Genomic DNA, 17,690 nt, shown 5'->3' with positions numbered 1-17,690 from the left:
ACCGATTTTCCCGTGAGGGTATCATCTACCTAACCAACTTGCTGGATCCCCATGTTAAGAGTACCACCCACCGTAGTCGGGCATTAACAACTGCACAAACTGTGTGCATTGCCTTGCGCTACTTTGCGAGTGGCACGTTCCTGTACACTTGTGGAGACGCAGAGAACGTTGGGAAAAGTGCCGTCTGCCGGGCCATTCGCAAAGTGTACCTGGCACTCAAGCATTTCCTGGGTGTGTTTGTGGTTTTTCCAAGCCACTTAAGACCACAGGTCGTCAAACAGGGCTTTTTCGCCATTGCAGGTACAGTAAATTGGATAGTGAATGTGATGCAATCATGACCTATGTCGGTAACTGTAGCTCCAACGTCCGCAGGCTTCCCGAATGTGATTGGCACCATAGACTGCACACACATTGCGATCAAGGCCCCCCCAGGCCCCACTGAAGGGGACTTTGTCAACCGAAAGGGGGGCCACAGTATAAATGTGCAGGTGAGCAATACTAACACTCCAGATGGCAATATACGATGGGAGGAGTGTGGTCACACATAATGGAATCCCACAGATGGTGTGTGACTCGATGTGCCATATCACAAATGTGGAAGCAAAATGGCCCGGATCAGTGCATGACTCACGGATCTTCAGAGAGTCAGGGTTATGCACATCATTTGAGCGTGGTAAGTAAAAGAGGCTTATGTTGATGCTACATACTCATGTCGGGCCTAACATAACAGCATTTCTTCATTACACAGGGGCCTACGATGGGATCCTCCTCGGAGATAGAGGTTATGCATGCAGGCAGTACTTCATGACACCGTTCCCTGACCCCAACCCTGGGCCACAAACCCGCTACAATGCAGCCCTAGCCAGGACAAGGGCACGCATTGAAATGACCTTTGGGCAACTGAAGGAACGATTCCAGTGTCTAAAACGCCTGAGGGTTGCACCTGACAGGGCATGTGACATTATTGTTGCATGTGCCGTACTGCACAACATTGCCACCATCAGAAGAGAGAGGACCCCCGTGGTGGAGGTGCAGCCTGATGATGACCTCCAGCCAGTGCACCTGGACCAACCTAGTGGCAGAGCTGCACGGGACAGGATTGTGCAACACAATTTCGCATAATAAAAACATGACATGACACATTTTCTATTGACGTTTATTTGAGCATCGCTGTCTGTCCCACCACACACAGGCCAGTCATCAGTTGCCTGGGAAAACAGAGCATGTATACTGCGTCACGCAGGGTCAGCAATAGTGCTCCGTATGAACATGTATTCCTACTTACTCTGGAGTTCCTTTTGAAGCACCTCGATTTCCAATTGTAGTTTATGCCTCATTAGGGCTTGTAGTTCGATCTCACCTAGGAGCTTTTGTTTCTTCAGCTCAGTATACTCCATTTTTTGCTGGAGACTTCTCTTGTAGAGCAGACGTATGTCACCCTGTGTCAATTGTGGTGACAACATTTAACGGGGAATACATGTCATATAGGCAGTATAATTGATCACAACACTGCCCACCTCTGCATCAGCAGGCCTCTCTGCCGGCCTCTTGGCCTGCAAATCATACTGCAGTCAGACACACATGGCAGTACACAAGTAGATGGTATTTCAGGCCAATTCATGCATGTACTCACAGGGTCTTCCGCCACACCACAGCCATCTGACAGGGTTGCGTCACTGTCCTGTGCAATGGTAACACAATGGTGTTACTAAGAGGTGTGGTACAGCCTATAGGTCTGTACAATTGGGTGGGGACAGATATATGTATATCTCCCAACTTACTGTGCATGTTCCAGTCACCCCTTCCATGGGAACAGGTAAAAGTGATGGTGTGTCATGTAACACTACACACAGAGAAAACCCACAGTGCCAATGAATGAATGTCACAGTTCGAATAGCATTTTCATTTAGGCAACAACCACATATTTGACATTGTGCACATGGAATCATGAGCCCATTCACCAGTTATGTAGGTGCTGCTGCTACTGCACCCCGGCTTCTGGTCTCCGGAAGAGCTGCCCCCAGGGATGCCCTCAACAATGGGTCTGGTGGCATTCAACCTTAGGGCCAGCTCCTCTGCTGGGGTGTGACGAGGGGGTGCAGGACCACCACCTGTCTTTTGTTGCTCTGCCCTTTTCTTGGTTGCTGTTATACACAAACACAGGGATTGTTTCAGGGGTGTCTTTTCAAGTGACTGACAGCAATATGAGTGTTGGATATTACCATTCTGTAGTATGTTCTTGTATTTCACTCTTACTTGTTCCCATGTTCTGGTGGGTCCGGTTGTGGCTCTAATGTGTAAGAGGATATCATGTGGTATGATTTGATATGATAAAATATGATATGGTATGGTGCCATGTAATATGTTGCATTACTTACGCGTTTAATTTGTCAGCAACTTTCTGCCAGCCCTCTCTCCTTGCTTTTGCAGCCTTCGCACTGTTACCTTGCGTTTTAATTTCACTCTGGTACTCCTGAAATCCCTCAATCAGGAGTTCTTGCTCCGCTGCGGTGAAGTACTGTGCGCGCTCCTTCGACATTTTCGCCGACCAATCAGAGGCTTGCCGATCACTGTTTCTGCTATCGATGCGTAGCCCCTTTTACGGCACCCAGTGATCGCGCATTACTTCATCCAGCTGTAGTAATCGTCAACAGCATGTGTGTTCGGGGAACCGGATTAGCGAGCTCACGGTTAGCGCGATGATTTGATCTTGGATGTTTCATTTGATCTTGGATGTAGTAAGCGACGTACGAAGAACGGGCCCCTGGACACTAAACACGGACACACAGGTGAGCTTCATCCGGGAAGGAGGCGGGACTCCACCTGAAGCTCACAGGTGGGAGGGGCTCAGCTCTGTGTGTGCTGATGTGTTAACTTTAAAAATATGACTGCTCAGACTGAGTCAGAGTAAAGTTCACATGCTGACGTGTGGAGACATGAAACCTTGTTGTAGCTGCAGGTGTGAACACACTGATCCCAGATCAGCTCTGCTGTATTTGTAACATGAACATTTCTGCTGCAAAGCTTCAAATGTTCAGCATGTTTCTCTGTTTCCAGTCTATAGATCCAGTCACACTTTTTACCTTCACCAGGGCCCTATTTCAGGAAGCCGGTTTAGAAAACTCAGAGTGAAAAACGATACTCAGGGTTGAGTAACCCCGAACTGTCCAACTCGGAATATTCGGTTTCAGAAAGGCTGATAACAATTAGTTCAGTCAACGCGGAGTTGCTTTAACCCCAATTAAGCGCGCGCACGCGCGCTTAATTGGGCGATACATAAAGCCCTGATTAGTGGAGCACAGATTAAGCGAGTCACCATGGAGACGGAGGGAAAGAAGGCGCGGTCAATGTATTTTACAGCGCTTGAGGCCGAAATTCTGATGGCAGCATATGCCGATAACATGCAAATTTTGCAGAAAAAAAGTAACACAGCCTCAGCTGCAAAAGAAAGAGAGCATGCATGGCAAAACATAGCCGACAGAGTCAATGCGTGAGTGTTAATGTAAACATTGATCTAGAGATTTCCACCCATTTAACACGTTATTTTATTATATTTTATTTTTTATTTTATACATTTTATTTTGTGATGATGTGAGCGCAGGTGCAACCCAACAGGCCCCAAACGTTCCTGGCAGCAAGTAAAAATGAAATATAAAAATATAGTCCAAACAGGTAAGGTGTAATTGTATTATGAGCCATAGTGCTTGGTCTGTTTGTCCCATGTAAATCAATTGCAGTTAGAGGCTACATTAATTTTCTTTCTGTAAGCACTTATTGAAATTATCTGAGCACATTACAAGTACATATTTGCTTACTCTGTATGCTCAAATGTGACCCGTTATAGCCAACAGAAAAAAAGCGGAGGCCCGAATAACAGGTGGGGGTCCTCCACCACCACCCCTCACAGAGCCTGGCCACTTGGCTTCCACATTTGTGATAATGTTGGCAGCATCACATATGATCTTCACAGTGCAGAGAACACAAATTAGCATCCATTACTATAATGAAATGATTTGTTAGTTTGAAATGCTACAGGGAACTATGTACCTGCACATTAATGCTGTGGAACGACTTCCTGTTCACATAGTCTCCTTCATTTACTGAAGGAGCAATGATTGGAATGTGAGTGCCATCTATACAGCCAATCACGCCTGGGAACCGTGAGAATAAATGTAAAATTTAAGTAGTAGTTCAAGTATCACCACATCATGAATTAAGTTTTGTTCATCCTGATACCTGCAATTTTGTGGAATCCCTCTTTGATGAATCTTGTGGGTCTATGACCGGGGAACACCACAGACGAGTACAGGAGACGTTTCAGTGCAACTGTAACATTCCTGACTGCCCGACAGACGGTAGCCTTGGAAACGTGCTCAGCGTCACCAATATTATACAGAAAGCGAGCAAAAAAAGCAGATTTATGCTGAAACTAAGCTGCACACAGCTGATGTCAGCCAGGAAAACAGTACAGACTGCTAACGTTACCTTAACTTCGAGACGATCAACTGCGCCACAACATTCACGAAAGCGACGGAAGGAAACGCCCAGAGAGGCGTTTGAGGGACGGTCAGAGTCAGGAACCTCAGAAACGCATCAGGCTGGAGTTTAATTCTGTTTTCATCTTTAGAAACATCTGGAAATAGTTATAAAAACGCTGCGTAATAAAGAAAAATAGTGTAGATTAGTTTGAGTTGTGTTTAGCTGAGCTGTGTCTTTAATCTGAAGTTCATTTTGTGGAGGAGCAGCAAGACTTTCAGTGTTACTCTCAGAGAAAGCCTCCCAAATGTCTGTTGTCTTAATAGTGGAATTATCTGGAAAATGAACCAGTTCTTATGAGCTGCTTTTCAATATGAGCAGTCACAGCATTTTATACAGCGTGCTTCATTCACACAAGCACTTCTTTTTCTAACAATGACACTATGATGGATGCATCGGAGAGCAAGTCGGGGTTCCACATCTTGCCCAAGGATACCGTGGCGTGCAGACTGGAGCAGCCAGGGATCAAACCTCCAACCTTCCAGTTAGTAATTCTACCTGCTGAGCTACAGTCTGTACTTCCTGAACAACACACACTCCTTTTGTTTCTTTATTTCCAGTAGCAACCAGGACCATAATGAACCCTGACTCCCACAGACACTCAGGAGCCACCTGCCCAGTAAGTCACCCGCTAACTGCAACTATCAGAGCCCTGACCTTCTGCAGAGACGAGTCACACTGAACACAGCAAGTGTCCCTGCTCTCAGATACAAAACCTGCCTTTAAAAGTTCAGAGTAATGAAATCAGCAGTTCTGGTTCTAGAATTTGTAGTCTCACACACATGTGCAGAGCACTTTTGTTGTTTTGGTTCACATCGGTTGATATTCTGCTGCAAACAACTAATGAGGACATTTTCTAAAAGCTTTGAGTGTCCATCAGGATCCTGTAGAAACAGCTTCTGGCTGCAGCTGCTGTGGAGCTCCACAGTAACCGGAAACACGTAACTTCAGTTAAATCGACTTTGACAGCGAAACTAAATTGCGTTTTTGTTACTATTGATGCTGCTGAGAAATAAAAATGGTTTTAAGTTTTTTTTAACACTCTGGGTTTGTTCATAAAAATTCCCCTAAATTGTTCATGGCCAAAAGTGACACTTGCTGTTTCGCTGATTCATTTATTTTTTTTACAGTACATCGCGTTGTGCGTTCTGATTGCTGTAGACCATTGTCAATCAATCTAGTCCAGTGTCTCCTGTACAGGAGCGGTCCCTAATAGGCCCACGGACCGGTCCGTGAGTCTTTTGGTACCGTTCCGCGAGAGTTGATCCTCCGGTGTGAAATGTATGGTTGTAGTTGTGTGTCTTATTTTGAAAGAACTATTTACGCGTTACCATAGCGACCAGAGAGCATTAAAAAGCAGAGAGGAGGATGTCACTGTCATTGTTGTTGGCGCACAGCTCAAGTCACGTTTATTATTATATTTACAAAACACCACAGTTTCTTTTTTTTATTCTTTTGTTGTATTTATCCGCGACACCTTAAAGGTCGTTCCCTGAAAATATTGTCTGACATTAAAGTGGTCTGTGGTGCAAAAAGGTTGGGGACTCCTGCTGTACAGTACAGAATGCGTTTAGCTTGTCGAATTTACATAAATCTTCGATCGCTAGCAGTGTAACTCTGAAGTGCTGCACTGTGTGTTTGTACGTTTTCTCCCAAACAAACACAACAATGCCGACGAAACGTTTTGCACCCTCAAATGCACCTTCAGGTTTAATTCCATGATACTGGACTTATGTTTCTACGAAGGTTTGAACTCTAAGAGTGTTTAACATGATAGTGATTTATTGATTCTAACCCTAAATCTATCCAGTAATGTCTGCACATATTTTCAGTACTGATTTTAAAGTGTTTTAATCCTTCTGTCACTCAGGGAACCCAATAAGGATTCAAATACTTCAAAAGTCAACCAATGACATTGATGTGTAAGACTATTTAATAATTATTTATTGTTTATATTTCATTTATTCATTCATTCTTTGCACTGTGATTTAACCCATCTTTGTGTAAAGCAGGGGTGTCCAGGCCTTGAGAGCCAGCGTCCTGAAGCTTTTAAATGTATCTCTGCTGCAACACACCTGAATAAAATTATTAGGTCATTAGCATGACTCTACCCTACTCAAGTAAATTTAAATAAATGTAAGTACATACCACCAGGTAGCTCCACTCGTACCCAGTGTAACGGGAAGTGAGAGGGTTAGGTTTTGGCGCTTTGAATGTTCAGTTGTGTGATGCAGCGATTAACGTTTGAGTAAAATATCGGGCTCCCTCGTGTCTTCCCTACATTCCTCCACAATGTCCGTTTTTGCAAAAATGTACTTCTAGAAGTACTTTTATTGCACGATGTTCATTCACTCATGAGCTGCTGCAACATGAATCAAATGGCTGAACTGCCACCTTGGCGTGCAGTCAAGTTCTACAGTCTGCTAATGATCTAATAATAAGTATTAATATTCCTCACTCACCTTACTAAATGTTTGTGAACACAGCCAGAAACATTTGCATCACAAACACAGACTAGTGTTTATTAGCAGAAGCTTTTGGGTGGTTGCTCTCAAACCTGTGTACAAGTTGAAGCATTAATGGTCCCTTCACTGATTTCCAGGTATCCAATGTCAGGGCTAACAGATGGATTCAGACGCAGGCAGCGTTCTGGCAAGCAAAGGGTTGACAATTTATTAACACAGAAGGGAAACCACAGTGATGTGTATATACAGTGAATGGGGCAGGGCTTCAGGGCTCCAGGGGAAGGAATCCACACTCGCTCTCCACTCGGCCCAAACTCTGCCACTCCTCTTCTTACGCACACTCGCTTCTCCACAGCCACTCTCGCTCCAATTTCCACTTATGTTGACACACACAGGGATCACAGGTCAGGGTCCGCCACCAGTTCCGGGGAGATCTAAACACAAAGAGTCCAATTAGATCAATACGCCACACAACACTGAGAGAGTTTGTCTTAGGAGAGCTGAGAGCACGAACATGGGAGGTTCAACGTTCCAGTGCCGAATACTCCGTGCCGCAGCGTTAAATAGGCAAGGGGGACGCCGCCTGATCAGCAACAGGTGTAGAAATCACCGCAGATACGTGGGCCAAGGGTGAGAGCCCACAATGAGCTCCACCCAGGGAAGCAGGAGAGAAAACAAAACAAACCTGTGGCCAACATGAGCGAGCCGGAGAGGCACAGGGACCATGACAGCCAATACCAAGTGCACAAGTTCACCCCAGATGGTTCCTCTTCTCTGTAACTTGGAGGATGTGGAGTAGGCTGTATTTTAATCAAAGACATATCAATCAATCAATCAATCAATCAATCAATCAATAACCATGTCTAAAAACAACACAGGTTGACCAAAGTGCTGTACACAGTAAAAGAAAAAGTAAAAAGTAGAAACAAATACACACAATGAACAAAACAAAAAATAATCCCAAATTTCGTTTTTTTTCCTGAAGGGGTCAAACACTTTTATGCAAGAATGACAGCGAGGTGAAAAACCTTCACCCGCAAGAAAACTCGAGCTGTGACTCGTAGTACGAACACACACCTCACAGTAACACACTTTAATTGTTTAATGTGAACTTTTTGCCAAGCTAGCTAATCCTGACCAACACACCAGACACAGAAGATAAAGGAACGATGTTTTACTGTTAGAGACAGAAAGGTTAAAACATTTTGGCAGAGGGCTAAAAGGGGCTAAAGTTACCCAAAAAGAAATTCCATTTGACCAAAAACACTTAATTTTTAAAAAATTAAGTATATAGTTATGAATAATGAACAAATAATTAACAAACTGGGGTTCATAAATCGTGTAACACATCCTTATGGTAAGAAATTTTACCTTAATGCGTTACATGTGTTAGAAGTCAATGTATCTTTAACAATATACTCCTTATTTTATATCTCCTGATCCTTCACAGAGCTGCATGAACCTGTTGTTGATGTCAGAGAGTCAAACTCTGCTGAAGAGTGGGTTGTTTCCTGTTCAGCCACTGGTCGACCTGCTCCCACTGTAACACTCTCACAACAAGACCTCAGCTTCTCACAGTACAACACTGTCAGTGTGTCCAACACCAACGCTACATTCACTGTCACCACTACAGCTGTGCTCTCAGGTTCACGTAAACACAGCACACAGGTGGGATGTGCAGCACGAGTGCTCTCTGCTCCTCACAGAGAGGTGATGGAGACGATTCCTGAGGTCCAGCAGACGTCAGATTATCAGTGATGGTGAGAAACTGAGATGCAATAACAATGCATTGTGCTAGTATGCATTTTCTCTTTGATCAATAATTGATGTATTCATTTTGATCAGTGTCACATTTTTCCTGCTTTTTCAAGTTTCCTCCTGGATCATTGTATTAGCTGCAGTATTGGTGATGATGGTCTTTGTCAGTGTTGCTGCTCTGCAGTAGGCTACTCTTTAAAGAAAAAGACCAGATAACTTTCATTTTTCATTTCTTGTCATTTTTTTCTACACCAAAATCTATCCAATAATATCTGCTTAACATTTTCTACTTGTGATTTAGTTATTAATTCTTTGCTTCATGATTCAATCGGTCTTTGTCTAGTATTAAATTTTATGTTTCCCATTTAATCCCACTGGCTTTAAAGTGTTTCACCAGATTTTTACGAAGTATTTCCAGTCTTTTGTTGTCTCTGTCCCAAATGTTCTGAAATGTGTTGCATGTATTAAAAGAAGTTGGACCAAAAAATGTACTATGTACTTACAAACTTACATTTATGAAAGCTGAACAAACATTGATGTACTTGACTTTTGTAACAGTGAAAAGGCGATCTGTTTTTATTGATAAATATATATGTTTGCATTACTGTTATTTAGATTGCCATGTTAGAACGTAGCAAACAACATTGTTTGTTCCTCTATGGTTTCTTTATTTTTACAAATCTAAATGTTTTTTGTCAAAAGATTAATAATTTCATATTGAGGTCAGACGGTCAGCAGTTTTGATGTTTTTGCAGAGATTTTATTTTTTTGCAAAATAGCACAAGTAAACATTAAAAGTAGTTCCTAAATCAAGGCATTTATTATTAAGGCGGCCATTATTATGGCCCTGTGTGGAAAAAGTGATTGCCCCCTAAACCTAATAACTGGTTGGGCCACCCTGAGTAGAAACATCTGCAATAAAGCGTTTGGGATAACTGGCAATGAGTCCTAGAGCGCGTTTGGACATTTTATCATTTCCTGATGATTTCCTGTGTGAACGTTACCGTTTTTCAGCACAATCTATAAGTTATTTGAATAACATCCTCAGGCCTAATATTGCTCATGTGACACATCGCGGACATCCTCTCAGTTCTGTACATATTATTTGTATTGCACTTCGGTTTCTTGCAAACGGGAGCTTTCTGTATAATATTGGTGACGCTGAGCACGTTTCCAAGGCTACCGTCTGTCGGGCAGTCAGGAATGTTACAGTTGCACTGAAACGTCTCCTGTACTCGTCTGTGGTGTTCCCCGGTCATAGACCCACAAGATTTATCAAAGAGGGATTCCACAAAATTGCAGGTATCAGGATGAACAAAACTTAATTCATGATGTGGTGATACTTGAACTACTTAAATTTTACATTTATTTTCACGGTTCCTAGGCGTGATTGGCTGTATAGATGGCACTCACATTCCAGTCATTGCTCCTTCAGTAAATGAAGGAGACTATGTGAACAGGAAGTCTTTCCACAGCATTAATGTGCAGGTACATAGTTCCCTGTAGCATTTCAAACTAACAAATTATTTCATTAGAGTAATGGATGCTAATTTGTGTTCTCTGCACTGTGAAGATCATATGTGATGCTGCCAACATTATCACAAATGTGGAAGCCAAGTGAGTGGTGGTGGTGGAGGACCCCCACCTGTTTTTCGGGCCTCCGCTTTTTTTCTGTTGGCTATAACGGGTCACATTTGAGCATACAGAGTAAGCAAATATGTACTTGTAATGTGCTCAGATAATTTCAATAAGTGCTTACAGAAAGAAAATTAATGTAGCCTCTAACTGCAATTGATTTACATGGGACAAACAGACCAAGCACTATGGCTCATAATACAATTACACCTTACCTGTTTGGACTATATTTTTATATTTCATTTTTACTTGCTGCCAGGAACGTTTGGGGCCTGTTGGGTTGCACCTGCGCTCACATCACGTCACAAAATAAAATGTATAAAATAAAAAATAAAATAAAATATAATAAAATAACGTGTTAAATGGGTGGAAATCCCTAGATCAATGGTTAAATTAACGCTCACGCATTGACTCTGTCGGCTATGTTTTAACATGCATGCTCCCTTTCTTTTGCAGCTGAGGCTGTGTTACTTTTTTTCCTCAAAATTTGCATGTTATCGGCATATGCTGCCATCAGAATTTTGGCCTCAAGCGCTGTAAAATACATTGACCGCGCCTTCTTTCCCTCCGTCTCCATGGTGACTTGCTTAATCTGTGCTCCACTAATCAGGGCTTTATGTATCGCCCAATTAAGCGCTCGTGCGCGCGCTTAATTGGGGTTAAAGCAACTCCGCGTTGATTGAACTACTTGTAACCGGCTTCCTGAAATAGGGCCCAGCAGTTCATCTAAACAAAAGGCACTTAGACTAAAACAGATATAGATACGTTTATCCTACCATAAAACAGTAAGACAAGGTACGACCTCTCCCATGCTCCCAGGATGTAGGTGTGAATGCCAGAACACTCTGGAATGCACACCAAGCCTTTGCAGACTATTAAGGATCAAACCTCTACCAATCTAAAACTAATTATAAAACTCTGAGCATATATAAGTAGATATTTCTAAGCATAAATGATAATCAACAATACAAAACCTGACAACCTGTAAATTGTAAATACTGTAAAACCACTGTCATTTAATGGTCGGGCATTGCACAGCTTCAAGCATTTCACCTCATGTCATACTGGGTATGGTTGTGTGTGTGACAAATAAAATTTGAATTTGAAAGTCTTTCCAGGTGAGTTTGATCCAGGAGGGTCTGAAGCCAGAGTCAGACAGAGACTGTGCAGAGACTGTAGAAGGACAGAGCAGCAGCAGAGCAGTCCAGATACACTGATGATCCTCTGTCAGATCCAGAGGGACACACAGGGATGATGCTGGACTCTACATTGTGTCTGACAGTGGAGCTGTTCTCAGAGCAGTTCACTCTGCAGCACTGACAGTCATCTGCACTTCTTCTCATTCCTCTGTCAGTCACTGCTGGATGAAGCTCTCCTCTCCACCTCCCAGTAACATGGCCCAGTCAGAGCGTCTCTACACACAAGCTGCTGCTGCTTCAACCTCTCTGGATCATCAGGACACAGCTCCTCCTCTCTCAGCACACACACCGTCCTGTTTACCATCACCAGCTCCACCTGCAGAGAGAAGAAGGAAGAGCAGAGGAGATAAACGAGTGTTTCCAGAGACTCTTCATCAGCTGTCAGTCAGTGATGCAGCACATCCAGTATAAAGAGCAGCAGGGACTTCAGTGCTGGGACTGTACTAGGACTCATTGTTGCTTCACTTTTTCTAATCTTTGGATTTTTATTGAAGTTGATGAAAATGTTTTTCCCTCCTAGTTTGAGTTTGGACTTTCATTCATTAGAAGAACCTTGGTGTGTCCACTCTGAGCTCTGTAGGAACCCCAACAACAAGCCCAACAATCCAGATGGACGGTTCCAGCTGTTAACTGGAGGAATTCCATCCAAACATCTGCTCTCACTAAATTCTTCCTCACCTACAGACTGTGTTCTTCACTGCTTTAAACTTGGAAATGAATGCAGTCATTGGTCTGCGTGCTGCTTTGTTCAGAGAGCTGATTGGCTGTTGACAGTGTTTGATCAGAGCGTGTCAGCCGTTACTATGGTGACCATAAAGGTCAGAAACAGGAAGTGTTTGTGTCCAATCCTGAAGCCTGTCACCATTCTCCTCTCACAGCTTCACTGAGAAGCTGCAGCTTTACAGGAAACACTGGATCTTTGTTTCATACTGACTGTGTTTAGTACAATACTGCTGACAGCACCACCCACTCACTCCATCACTCTACTGACCCCAGAGTCTCCAGTCTGTAGTCTGGACTCTGCTGAAGATCAGACAGCTGCTTCACATCTGGATCCTTCAGGTTGTTTCTCCACAGGTGCAGCTCTCTCAGATGGGAGGGGTTGGACTTCAGTGCTGCTGCCAGATAATCACAGCTGATCTTTGACAAACCACAGTAACTCATTCTGTATAAAGAATGAAAGATGTAAGTTTATTAGACAAAGTGTGAGCTTGAAATCATTCAGTGTTTCATCATCTGTTCAGAGCTGAAGAAGGTTCAGAATGTAGAAGTTTAGAAAATGGAAACTCCAAACAGCTGAAGCCAACAGGAAGCAGCTTCAAACAGGAAACTGTGCAGAGTTTCAGACTATATGTCCTGATGCAGCCAGTTGGATTTTGGAGATTTGAATCTCTGTTCTGTGACTAAGTCCTTGAATCATTTCTTCCAGTTGGTCCAACAAGACAGACTAAGTATTGGACATGTGTTGTGGCTCCATTAGGGGAGCTTCTAAATGTGATGTGATGGCCCCTCTGGGTCTGTCAGGTCACAGGACTGAAGAGAGCTCAAACTGGGCACACAGTTGTTCCAGTCTGGACCAAAGACTCTATACTGGGACTGAGGGACTGCTTTGACTGCACCCACTGGGACTTTTTAAAGGCTCATGTTCTCACTTAGATCATCGATTTCTACTTACATTTCTTTCTGGGAAAAATGGGGATTACTTTGGAAACAGGAAGTATTTTCCCCAATAAGCAGCCCTGGATTAGTAAATCACTCCAACATGTTCTCAGGCAGAAGAAGCTGTCTTGTTATGAGGGAGAGAAGAAAAAGATTGAGGCACAGAAACTTGTTGAAAGAGAGATAAAGCAGCTAAAATCAGGTGTAAAAGTAAAGCAGAGGATGAGCTGAATAAAGGACACTCAAGGCTGGCTTGGAAAGGAATGAAGTCCATGGTGGGGATGCAGAACAAGGAGCAAAGATGAATGTGATGCTGAATCAGCAGAAGACTTGGACTCATTTGATTCCAGCTTTGATATCATTGATTTCAATGAAGAGCTTTGTGATTGTAGCAAAGGGCTGGTAGCTCTGAGAGTCCCACTGATGAGGTGTTTGTGTGGAAATCTCTTAGTGGGACCAAAGAGAGAAAAAGCCCTGGTCCTGATGCTGTGGGAGGGGAATGATTGAAGTGTGCTGTGAGGAACTGACTGGGAGATTTTCACACATTTTCCAGTCCTCCTTGGAACAACAGGAAGTTCCCAGCATATGGAAACAAATGTTAAGTGTCCTATGGCACTCAGTGATGATGGTGCTGTGGCCCCACCACCTCCACCTCTTTGTAAAGGAACTAACTGTCATCTGAAGCTTCAAATGGGACTAAGACTTCCTCCACTAGGTGGCAGTGTCTGATGAGAAAGTGTTAGTGGAGCTGGCCTGGAGTCAGAAACAGGAAGATGCAGGATTTGGGCTGAAATGGGGAAAAGTGGTTGGCACTAGTGCCTTAAAGCAAGAAGGTTGTAGGTTGAAGCTTGTTGGCCTTTCTGTGGAGGTTGGATGTTCTCCCACAGTCCAATGAAATGCTGCTTAGGTTCATTGGTGCTTCTAAATTGGCTGTAGGTGTGGATGTGAGAGAGTGCTTCTCTGTCTCTCTCTGTTGGCCCTGTGATGGACTGCTCACCTGTGCAGGTGGACCACGCCTCTTGCCCTATGACAGCTAGGGCACAGGCTGCAGCCCTGTGAGCCTAAGCTGAATAAACAGTTAGCAAAAATGATCCATAGATGGCCTGAAATCCCCCAGTTAGCAGTTTGGTAGATAGCTATGACATGCTAATCCCATCCAGCAGCTGTATTCTACCTGTAAGCTGATCCCTGCTGAGCCAAAGCACTTTTTCATATACAAATTACAACCTTTAATAGAAACCTATTGGTCAGCATCTTATTAGCCTGCTGTTAGCTTCATTCCACAGAAAACTGAGAGAAACTAACAGAGTTGATAAAGAATAAAGAGAAATGTGCTGATTTAAAGCCTTTGAAGTGCTTCAGATGATCTCTGTCCACTTCTGTCCACTCATTCATTCATGTAAGCTTTCTAATGCAGCTTTGATCTTCACAGTCTGCTTCATGAAACTCATTCTAACCCTGAATGTCAGAGTGTTCCTCCTTCTCTTTCCCATCATTCATGCTGGCAGTGGAGGAGATTTGGATGTTGGACTGTGTTTTGGATGATGTGTGTATGTTTGTGTTGGACTGCTGTCTGTAAAGCAAACACACATTTTGCTTTGGATTTCAGTGTCAGACAGACTTTAAGGTGGAATGAAGAGTTGGAGAGTTTCACAGTGAATTATCCAGTGGAGGATTTTTCTTCTTCTTTGAAGGTTTGAAATGTGAACATTGTTCTGCTGCAGTCAATGGACTAAACCAGAGAAGAAGAAAACAGACTTTACCATGAAGATCCTCAGTGTGGATCAGTATAATATCAGCCTGATGTCTGCAGTTTAGTGTCAGCACAACTTTCACATCATATTCATCTCAGCACAACTAAAACATGCTGACTGACCCCAGAGTTTCAAGTCCACATCCTGGACTCTCCAGGAAACCACACAGATGCTTCACTCCTGAATCCTGCAGCTTGTTGTTGTAGCTCAGGTCCAGCTGTCTCAGATGGGAGGGGTTGGACTTCAGTGCTGCTGCCAGATAATCACAGCTGATCTCTGACAAACCACAGCGACTCAATCTGTATAAAGAATGAAAGATGTAAGTTTATTAGACAAAGTGTGAGCTTGAAATCATTCAGTGTTTCATCATCTGTTCAGAGCTGAAGAAGGTTCAGAATGTAGAAGTTTAGAAAATGGAAACTCCAAACAGCTGACAGAGTTCATACGCCTTTGTCAGGGTCAAATTCAAGCAAGACCATGTGAAAATTAAAACACATCATCCTAGGTGAACTTAAACACCTTTGTTCCCCTTTTGTTAAGACATAGAAAAGTACACCACACAAAAATACTGCAAAAGGAAACGGTCGCCTTATATACATAGTGTATAAACTCAAAATGCACATTTCACTTCAAATTAAGATTAAGGCTTTGAACAGATCACATAGTTCAGTTCAACATATAAGACTTTAAGAATGCACAAGCATCTACTTAAAATCTATTTAATTTATCATCCATGATATTATTTTGTACAATTCCAATGTATTTTGTTCATCTCCCTTAAATAAACAGGCAGTCTTAAAGTATGAAATATTCATATACAAACACATATAAATGTGTGTACTGTCTCAGTGGCTGATAGTACCCCACAGGCCTCAGTGTGAGCTTGAAGACATTTATAATGTTTAAGTAGTTTAATGTGCAGGTGCTGACGATAAACACATTTTGAATGAAAGCCGGGGAACTTTGGTAGCACAGAAACAAGTGGCTATTCTTTGTGACTATATGGATCACTCACAATACCATTATTTCACACAAAGGCACCAAATTAATACTCAAAAAAGCTGCAGCAATACACACAAATATAAACAGTACTTGGTGACAACTTTGCTTTTAGCCTTTAACCCTTCTTGACTACTTTTGATGTGGCCTCTATATTTTACCTTTAAAAACAGTTTATCTTGCCAATCTGTTATTTTCTCATTTTGACCAACTGTATCAGCACAATTTATCTAAATTCAGACAAAATTTAAAATACAAGTAGAAAGTGATATTTTGACTGTAAAAACCACACACATGTTTAACGAATCATCTTCATAACTTGAAATGCAAATAGAGATTGTACATTTTTAAAAATACGCACACGTTTTGCAAACAACAAAGTTATATGGTACTATTTACCAAAAAATGCAGCCAAGGCTCAGACGTTTTTCATATAATCATTTCAAACTATTTACAGAACAATCAGGTGTCAAACAATAGTTTGTGTCACTCTAACACATATGAGAACAGCACAGGGATAAACCTGCAGGTCTGACAGCAGGTGTGTCACTCAGCGTTTACACTGCAATCTGCCTTTGTTGGCTTTAAGGCAGCAACTGTGACGATCACTAGTAGAACTGACACACAAAACAAAACAACAGCTACACACTAAATACACAAGACAACAAACTAACTTGAGACCAAACACGGTAAACGTCACAAATCTCTCACGTATCAAAACTCTCTCTCTCTTTCGCTCACTCGTTCTCTCTTGCCGGTCACTCCTAAAACTTCCCCCTTTTGCTAAACAACCAAATGTCATGTTTCCATATCATTTTTGATTGGTCGACATGGTACATTTTCCCACCTATAGGGCTTTGGAGCGTGATGTCACGGGAGATGGGCCATGCCCCCTTCCGCCATGACAGTAGGCCAGCCAAAGGATACCATTTCAGCTATGGATCGTACGTGTTGTGTTGTCGGTTGCAACGTTAGATCACACGATCGTGAAGGCAAGAAGCTGGATAACGGGCTCTCTTTTCATCGTTTTCCATCCTGGAGGCAACGTGAGGGATCCCATGTATCCGATATTACTAAACAAAGACGTCAGGCTTGGATTGCAGCGGTGAGACGAGCGGATATCGAGTTCTCTGCAATCCCCAGCTTTTTGTTGGTTTGCTCACGGCATTTTCTTTCCGGTGAGTTCTAAATTAATTCATATCACTCTTGAAAGGCTTTTAGTGTTATTTTCAACGTGCTGAGGTCATAGATAATGAGATAAAACATGCTAATGTGTGATGCTGCAGAACCACATCATGTCGACTGAGTAGCTTATGATTTGGCATTATTGCAGGCAAACCAGCATATGAAATGGATGTAACAAATCCAGACTGGGAACCAACACTGCACATGGGGCATGACGACATACCTGTATCAGACTCGGACCGGCACGCAAGGCGTACGCAACGGAAGCGAAAAAGAGCACCCATCGGAGGTAAACAACCCCCCCCCCCCTCTAAAAACATACTAAATTGCTATCACTGTACACTAATCCGCACATAACTTCCAGATGAATCACACACCTGTCATTGGAATATTGGTGTACATTTACCTTATGTCTAATTTTATCTTACAGGCTTTCGTTATGCAGCTGCAGAGTCTGAAGGTGTGCCCCGTGCAGAAGTGATTGATGAAGATCTGACAGA

General features: G+C 42.8%; 2 protein-coding genes across 2 annotated transcripts in view; both read right to left on the bottom strand.

Annotated features, from left to right (window-relative positions):
- The window catches only part of LOC146676677 (protein NLRC3-like), a 157,268-nt gene that overhangs the window by 122,743 nt on the left and 16,835 nt on the right, over positions 1–17,690 (bottom strand). Inside the window, exons 8-9 of the mRNA XM_085402108.1 lie at positions 15,129–15,305; positions 12,585–12,758 (exon numbers count right to left, since the gene is read on the bottom strand). Coding sequence (XP_085258234.1) covers positions 12,585–12,758; positions 15,129–15,305 — 351 coding nt within the window. The remainder of the gene's footprint in view (positions 1–12,584; positions 12,759–15,128; positions 15,306–17,690) is intronic.
- LOC146676678 (uncharacterized) lies at positions 1,177–2,767 on the bottom strand. Its single transcript, XM_085402174.1, has 8 exons — positions 2,379–2,767; positions 2,223–2,290; positions 1,962–2,144; positions 1,782–1,843; positions 1,634–1,681; positions 1,518–1,553; positions 1,286–1,439; positions 1,177–1,208 (listed from the first exon to the last, which is right to left on the bottom strand). The coding sequence occupies exons 1-8, from the start codon at positions 2,537–2,539 to the stop codon at positions 1,201–1,203; spliced, it is 720 nt and encodes a 239-aa protein (XP_085258300.1). The 5' UTR covers positions 2,540–2,767; the 3' UTR covers positions 1,177–1,200.

Source organism: Rhamphochromis longiceps, linkage group LG3 (genome assembly GCF_057381845.1).
Source record: "Rhamphochromis longiceps isolate RC_006_pf linkage group LG3, R_longiceps_female_GT1.1, whole genome shotgun sequence".
Taxonomy (NCBI): domain Eukaryota; kingdom Metazoa; phylum Chordata; class Actinopteri; order Cichliformes; family Cichlidae; genus Rhamphochromis; species Rhamphochromis longiceps.
The sequence above is the reverse complement of the archived record's forward strand: the minus strand, read 5'-3'. Positions and strand labels throughout refer to the sequence as shown.